Source organism: Triticum urartu, chromosome 7A, assembly GCF_056163025.1.
Source record: "Triticum urartu cultivar PI428250 chromosome 7A, HENAU_Tu73, whole genome shotgun sequence".
In the NCBI taxonomy this organism is placed as follows: domain Eukaryota; kingdom Viridiplantae; phylum Streptophyta; class Magnoliopsida; order Poales; family Poaceae; genus Triticum; species Triticum urartu.
This window is the reverse complement of record NC_141879.1, coordinates 616,308,584-616,316,211: the sequence shown is the minus strand read 5'-3', so window position 1 is coordinate 616,316,211 and position 7,628 is coordinate 616,308,584. Positions and strand designations below refer to the sequence as shown.

At 54.6% G+C, this 7,628-nt stretch overlaps 1 protein-coding gene across 1 annotated transcript; it reads right to left on the bottom strand.

Annotated features, from left to right (window-relative positions):
• Positions 1-3,402: 3,402 nt before the first annotated feature.
• LOC147960712 (uncharacterized) lies at positions 3,403-4,359 on the bottom strand. The gene has a single exon (XM_087533507.1). It carries the CDS (start codon positions 4,357-4,359, stop codon positions 3,403-3,405), a length of 957 nt encoding a protein of 318 aa, XP_087389633.1.
• Positions 4,360-7,628: the final 3,269 nt, after the last annotated feature.

The window sequence follows — 7,628 nt, the reverse complement described above, 5'->3', positions numbered from 1 at the left end:
CGATTTCCAAGCAGTGGATGTCATAATTTTTTAAAACCTTCTCAAATTTTGACTACAACATGTGGATGCCATATGAGGGCATCATGCCAGGTTTCCTGTTTTCAGATTTTGTTCGTATTTTCTGGTATTTAAAAACTAATAAGCTCCATGTTCGGGGTTGAGTCCTGGCACCCTGTTGTTTTATTTCTTTCCTTTTATCAGATAAGGCCTAAACATAGATTAAAGAAAACAAATAGGACTGTTTTTACCCAATTTTATCAATCTTTTTCATGCACTTGTTGTTTAATTTTTTATTATATGCACTAAATGACTATAAAATAAAATAAAAAGGGGAAAGAAAAGAAAGGTGTAGAAAAACAGCATAAATACAAAAAAATATATACAAAAGAAAGGAGTAGAAAAAAGTAAAAATATGTATTGCCTAGTTCCACATGGCAGAAACTCGACAAAGCATGTGTTTGCCGAGTGCCATGTAGCACAAACTCGACAAGCACACAATTTGTTGATGTCATCATTTTGTCCAGTGTAATCTTCGTGGAACTCGGCAAAGGTCATGTTTGATCGAAAGGCCATTGGTCGAACTTTATTAGATAGAAAAGAAAGTACAGCAAGGACAGTCTAGGAAACTTAGACTGAACCCAGAGTTTACAAACAGCCCTGCCAGGGGTCGGCCTCCAAAAAACAGAGGCGCCCCCGCTACAGCAACGATCTCGGACCACCCAGGTGAGGGCCGGTCTTGCAAAACATGAACACCCCCACAACAACTAAGTTGGCAGATCAACGATGCATCCGGCGGCCCTCCACATGGCCACATCTTCTACTACCCGTTCCAGAACGCCGGATGGCGAAGCTGCCACCTGGTCAAAGATCCTGGAGTTTCTCTCTTTCCATATCCTCCAATGCATCAAGATCACCACCGTGTCAAAATTCCTTCGGATGTGCTTGGGAATGACAGCCCTAGTCTGCAACCACCACTCCCGAGTGGAGGCAAAGGTGTTATCGGGGATAAGGAAATCGGCGCCTGTCCAAGATCTGAAGCGCGCCCAAACTTGTTGTGTAAAACGGCAGTGGAGAAACAAGTGGGTGCAGTCTTCCGGCGCTTGAAGACACAAGGGGCAGACTCCGTTGGAAGGCCAATTTCTTTTCTGCAGATTGTCCGCCGTAAGGCAACGACGGTGCACCACGAGCCACATGAAGAATTTGCCGCGGGGGGCGCCTTGGATTTCCAAATATGCTTGTAACTGTCGAAGCGAACGTTGCCCAGAAAGAACAGGCGGTATGCACTTTGGACAGAGAACTGCTGATTTTCCGTCAGGAGCCATCGCGGTGTGTCTCTCGCCTCAGGATTTAACACAGTGGCGTGTGCAATATCCCAGACCGAGAGGTACTGAGCGATGGCAGGGAGGGAGAGCCCACCCGCAATGTCATGTACCCAAGCCTGCCCAGTCAGCGCCTCCTTGACAGATCTCCCCCTGTCCTTGACGAAGGAGTAGAGTTGCGGTGCTGTTTGAGCAATTGAGCAGCCGGTATCCAACCACTTATCAGTCCAGAACTTGGCTACCTCTCCTGACCCGAGCATGATGCGGCAGGCTGCATTGAAGATTGCGTGGACCTCCTTCTCCGTAGTATCAGGCAGGCCATGCCATGGCCGCTCCTCTGCACTCCAACGTAACCAAGGCCATCTGCAGCACAGCGCGAACCCAAACCATTTGATATTCAAAACACCCAAACCTCCGAGCTCCCGCGGCATGCACACCCTGCTCCAAGGCATAAGGCAATGGCCACCACTAGTCTCCTCCTCCCCCTTCCAAATAAATCCACGGCAGCGGCGATTGATATTCTTGATAGCCCAGGCCGGCAGCGGGAGCGCTGCCATGATGTGCATGGGCAGTGCCATGAGGACCGAAGAGGTGAGCGTGAGCGGGCCTGCAACTGCCAACATCTTTGGTTTCCAGCCCTTCATCTTGTTCGAGAGCTTATCAACCAAGGGCAGCAACTCATGCCGCTTGAGCCTGTATATCGATAGAGGTATACCGAGATATAAGATAGGAAAGGCCTGTTGCCTGCACTGGAAGTGTCCAGCTACCTCTGCAGCCTGCACCTCATCACATCGGATGCAAGTGATGGTGCTCTTGTGCATATTGATCCGAAGCCCCGACGCCTTCCCAAAGAGCTGCAGAAGGGTTGATATAAGTAGGAGATCGTTACGCTCTGGCTTGAAGAACAGAACCGCGTCATCGGCAAAAACAGATGCACGCGGCACCCCTCTGTCGCAGCCAAGATCGGAGAGAAGATGGTGCTACCTTGCACATTCCAACATGCCGTGAAGGGCGTCCACAGCCAGAATGAATAAGGCCGGGGAAACGGGGTCGCCCTGGCGAACGCCTTGGCCGATGGCGAAGGGGGGCCAAGCTCTCCGTTGATAAGGACGGAGGTGGAGGCAGTGGATAGCAGCCCGTAAATCCAGGAACGCCACCTCCGACCGAATCCCCGAGCAGACAGCACCTCCAGAAGAAATTCCCAAGATAGAGTATCAAAGGCCTTGGATATGTCAATTTTCATTAGCACCGAGGAGCAGCGCCGTCTGTGCAGCAACCTAGCTTTGTTCCTCACAAACTTGAAGTTCTCGTGGATATTGCGGCTAGTCACAAAAGCACTCTGAGATTTCGAAATCGGACTTGGCAGAAGGGGAGCCAGATGGGTAGCGAGGACCTTAGCAAATATCTTGGCTACCCCGTGTATCAGGTTGATGGGTCTAAAGTCACCGATCTCCAGTGAGTTGGCTTTCTTGGGCAGGAGGGTGAGTATCGAGGTGTTAAGACCTCCAAAGGAGTAGAAGCGGCCGTCATGCAGAGCCTTCATTACCGCCATCAGATCTGTGGCTATGACGTCCCAGCATGATTTGAAGAAGAGCCCTGAAAAACCGTCCGGCCCTGGTGCCCTGTCAGGGGGCATGTCCATGACCACACACTTCACCTCATCGATCGTGAACTCCGATTCAAGCCTGTCGGCCATCTCTGGTGACAGCATCCTCAAGCCCAATTCTTCCAGGCGCAGGCAGGCTCTCCTAAGGTTCTGATCCGGTACGCCCATCAGCCTGCAAAAGAACTCGCTGGCCATACTCAATTTGTCTTCCATGGCAGTAGCTGTTCTATCCCCATGTTTGAGATACGGTATGAGGTGTTTCCGACGTCGCCCATTGGCCTTCATATGAAAGTATCTGGAGTTGGCATCCCCATCCCGAAGATCCCGAACCCTGGCTCTCTGCCGCAGCCGCACCCGCTCGAGGGATGCGAACGCCAGGCACTTCCCCCTGAGAAAAGCACGCGGCTTCTTTTTCTCACTGGAAAGAGGACATCTTTCTTGCGCGCTGTCAAGGCATAAGATCAACTCGCTGGCCACCTAGAACTGAAGTGTCAGTTGGCTCATGCTCCTTTGACCCCAGCTGCGTAGGGCTTTTGCAGTTCTGTGAAGTTTAGTGTTGAGGATTTTCATGGGGTCACTCCCAGGAACCTCTGGAGCCCAGACGTCTTTCACCACATCCAAAAAGCCAGGCAGCTTGCACCAATAATTCTCAAAGCGAAACCGAAAAGCCCTTGGTCGTATGGACGAACAGGTGAGCAGCAGAGGGGTGTGATCTGAGATACTGGAGCTAAGCGGAAGCAAATCACTGATGGGGTACAAGTCCTCCCATGCATTGTTGAAGAGCACACGGTCCAGCCTTGCCAAGATGGCATTCTCCTGTTGATTGCACCAAGAGAAGCGATGCCCAATCAGAGGCATGTCGTGGAGCCCCAACCTGTTGATCGTGTGCCGAAGCTTATTCATCAGCCTCCTGTTCACTCTCCCAGTGCTGCGCTCCTCTGGGTTGCACACAATGTTGAAATCTCCATTCAGGATCCACGGCAAGCTCACGCGGTCTCCAAACTGCACAATTGCCTCAAGGAATCTTGCTTTGTCTGTGTCTTCTTGCAGCCCATACACCGAAGAAACCAACCACTCTTTGCCCTCTGCTAGAGAAAGAACTTGTGCCGATATCATGAACTCCTCTTTCTGGATGTTAGTCACCCGCAGTATATCAGACTTCCAAGCCAACAACATGCCACCACGTGTTCCTTCAGCCGGCAGGAAATCAAAACCATCGAAGGCAGGCCCCAGAGTTTCCCGAACCACAGTGTCATTCACCAGTGCCAACTTGGAATCTTGAAAGCAAACTAGGGATACATTGAGAGATTGCACGAAAAGCCTAACTGCGTTCCTCCGAGCAGGGTTATTGAGCCCCCTTACATTCCATACCATGACATCTAAAGACATACTCATGAGGATAAAAGCAGAACCACTGATAAAACAGAGCAGCATTATGCGCCACACGGCTCTACCATCTCCGGCAGGGAGAAGGCATCAAAGCCTGCCTGTGGAGGCTCGTCGAAGTCGACCTCCCCGGGAGCGAACATCGCGGTGATTGCCTTGACGTGGTGCGGAGCAAGCGGCTTGTCGAACAGCTTGAGGTAATCGTCTAGAGCTTCTGAAGAGACCTGTTCTTCAGCCTGAATCACCCCCATCCGCTTCAGGAGCACCGATTGCGCCCGCTGCACAGGCCCCGTGTTGTGGGCTGGTGCATTTTTGCACAGCCTAGTGCTCCTCCTGGGTGTAAAATTGGGCGGGAGGGCCTTCCTGCGCCTGACAGGGGCCGACGCCGCCGGCCTGGGGCCAAGAATGGACGGCGCCGGGGACGCCACCAGGCCGAGCCTCAGTGTCTCCGATGCCGTCATAGGCCCCTGCATAGTGCCCGTTCCAACCCCAGCCGATGCCGGCGGCAGCAGCATGTGCTGAGGCAGAGGAACGGCGAAGGGGGTCTGGATTGGGCTGGAGCTGGCACTGCGAGTCGGCGCTACCCGCACGGATAAGCCCACCTCCTGGAGCAAGTCGGTGTTGTCCTCTTGATGAGCTTGTGGGTGCCCCAGGCATCCCTGAACCTCCACCTCCTCTTCCCCAGCCTGGTTAGCGTGTATCATCCCCGCCATCTCCTGAGTGCCTTTCCCCGCCTGCATTTGAGATGCCGGGCTGAAGGACAGTCTTTGATGCGGTGGCGTGCCCAGAGCGCGGAATTCCAGGTGCCTTAGATCCAACTGCAGTGGAAGCCTCGGAGCCGAGCAGCAAGGGCGTGTCCGCCAGGGCCCTCGAGCCAACAGCAGTTGATGCCAGAGAACCACAAGAGCGCACGGCGGCCAGGAGCGACCCGGCGACTGGACTCCCAGCCACATTCCCAGCCGGCAAGCCAGCGTGCGCACCTGCTGCGGCCATCGAAGAGGACGACGAGCCAGGCCTCCCAGAGGCCGCCATCAGCGTCGAGCGCGTCGCCTGGACCGGAGCTTCCCAAGGATGAGCAGACCCCGGAGCAAGGAGGCGTGCGGGTACCGCCATTCCCCCTGCCGGCGCCAGGACACCCATGACCCTGCGGCCACCTCCCCAGTCGCCTGCCATGCCATAGCCACCAGGCCCGCCAAATGGATGCCCACCGGAGTTGGGCACATTGCCCCTTCCGGTACCATCAATCCTGCCCCAGTAGCAGCTTCTCGAATAGTCGTGCCGCCTTGTGAGATCCTTGTCATCATCTGGTTGGAAATTGGGGCGCAGCTCCAAGTATGGGACAGTACGATCCACCACATCGATGACATGGATGGTGAGCGGGTGGATGAGCGTGATCCTCTCAGTCGGCGGGGCAGGGAGAGGAGGAGATGCCGGGTTGTCTTCTTCGAAGGAGGCCGGAAAGCCCACCGGCTCCGGAATCTCCAAATCATAGATCTTCGGGACCGCCGATGGATTCTTCAACCAGGCAGTGACCTGGAGTTGCCACCGGTCATCCGGCGGAAGGATTTCAACCAGCTGGCCATTGAGATTGTTGAGCAGCTGGCTCATGGCGCTGCACTCCCACGCATTCCCCGGCAGCCCCTCAATCCCTAGCCGGCAAAAGAACTCCATAGAGCCACTGGAGGCAAGCGCGCTCCGGTGCCAACGCTGGAACGCGATAGGCGCCCCCTTGCAGCGCAGCTTGCCGGAGTCGAGGAAGACCCTATCATAGTCCGCAGTGGAGGCAAAAGTGATGAAGAAATCCACCGGATGAGAGACCTCCACCCTGACATGCCGCCGCTCCACGCCGCAGATCCGGGCGAGGGATTGGACCAGGGCCTCCGGAGAGATGGCCGGCCGCTGGCCCCCCACCGTGGCCAGCAGCGCCCGGCTACGAAAGTCCGCCTCCAGCGCATCCATACCCGGGGTGCGGGAGATGATTCCGCCGCCGCGCTCCGGCCGTAGATCTGGGTCCCCATGCGTGAGGACCCCCCCTGGGAAGCGCACCTGGGCCAGCGGAGGGTAGTGCGCCAAGGACTGCAGCGGTGGCAGGCGGCGGTGACGACTCGAAGGAGGGGGGCGACCGGACCAGCGAACGGGCGGCGCCGCGCTGGGTAGCCCGGCCGGATCTGGGCGGCGGGGGGGAGGCGAGGAGCGAGAGGAGGGGGGCAGTCACGGGCGATGTGTCTAGAGATCCAGCACTTATGGCAACGGATCTCACCGGTGCACACCTCTTTATGGTGCCCCGACTCCAGACACCTAAAACACCTATCCAGCAGCCACCGAGGAATCCGAAGCTTGGGCCCCGGCGAACGGCTGACAATGGGCAACTTCTCTTGACGGCGCTGGTGGCGATGGCTGCGCACCTCCGTCCAGCCATCATTGCCAGGTTCAAGATCCATCGAGGCGGGCCTGGAACGGCCCGGTAACGGGACATCGGAGGCCGGACGGGCGGAGCCATCCGTACCAACACGCGAGCAGGCAGGAGCGTTATCTGGCCGACGGGCGTCGGAGCGACGGACCGGCGGGTGGGGCTGGGTGTGGGCACGACGGGGGCCGGAGGCAACACGGTGCGCGGGCGGAGCGTGGGAGCAAGATGACCGTTGGGACGCCATCGGGAGATCCACCATTGCTAGTTCATCCAAAGGTCATGTTTGCCTAGTATATAATGGAATACACTTGGCAAACAATCTGGCACTGGGCAAAGTTTCAAACTCCAGTAGTGTGATGGTTCTTATCTTCCCTAAATACATGCATGTCTGTTTTCTTTGCGGAAATACATGCATGTCGACTTACGATACTGGCATATCAGCGATTGCACATCCCTTACTATGCTTGCTTAATGAGTTTCCGAAATCCAATTCATCTCCCACGAGCACATGCTCTCGCACTTCAAAATTTCCCTTTTCAATTGTTCAAAAAATCTGAAAATAAATAGATGTGTTCATAGCCAAATCTAAATGCTATCTGCAAATTTTTATGTGGACAGATTAACCATTTTAACCTGTGAGAAAAAAACAAATCAAACACCAAATCTTACACCCCGCATGGCGGCGTGGAGCACGAAGGCGTCTACAGGGCGCGAGCAAGGAAGCAAACCAGCTGGTCGTACGCAGAACCTACTTGGACGTGATCCTCGGTCGCCTTCGTTTGTAGTACTCCTCCGTCCCAAATTACTTGGCTTAAATTTGTTTAGATATATACTTCCTTCGTTTGGAGTTACTTGTCATAAAAATAGATGTATCTAGACGTATTTTTAATTCTAGATGCATTCATTT

Coding starts and splice junctions, on each gene's coding strand:
- LOC147960712 (XM_087533507.1), bottom strand. CDS start 4,359: ATGCTGCTCTGTTTTATCAGTGGTTCTGCTTTTATCCTCATGAGTATG.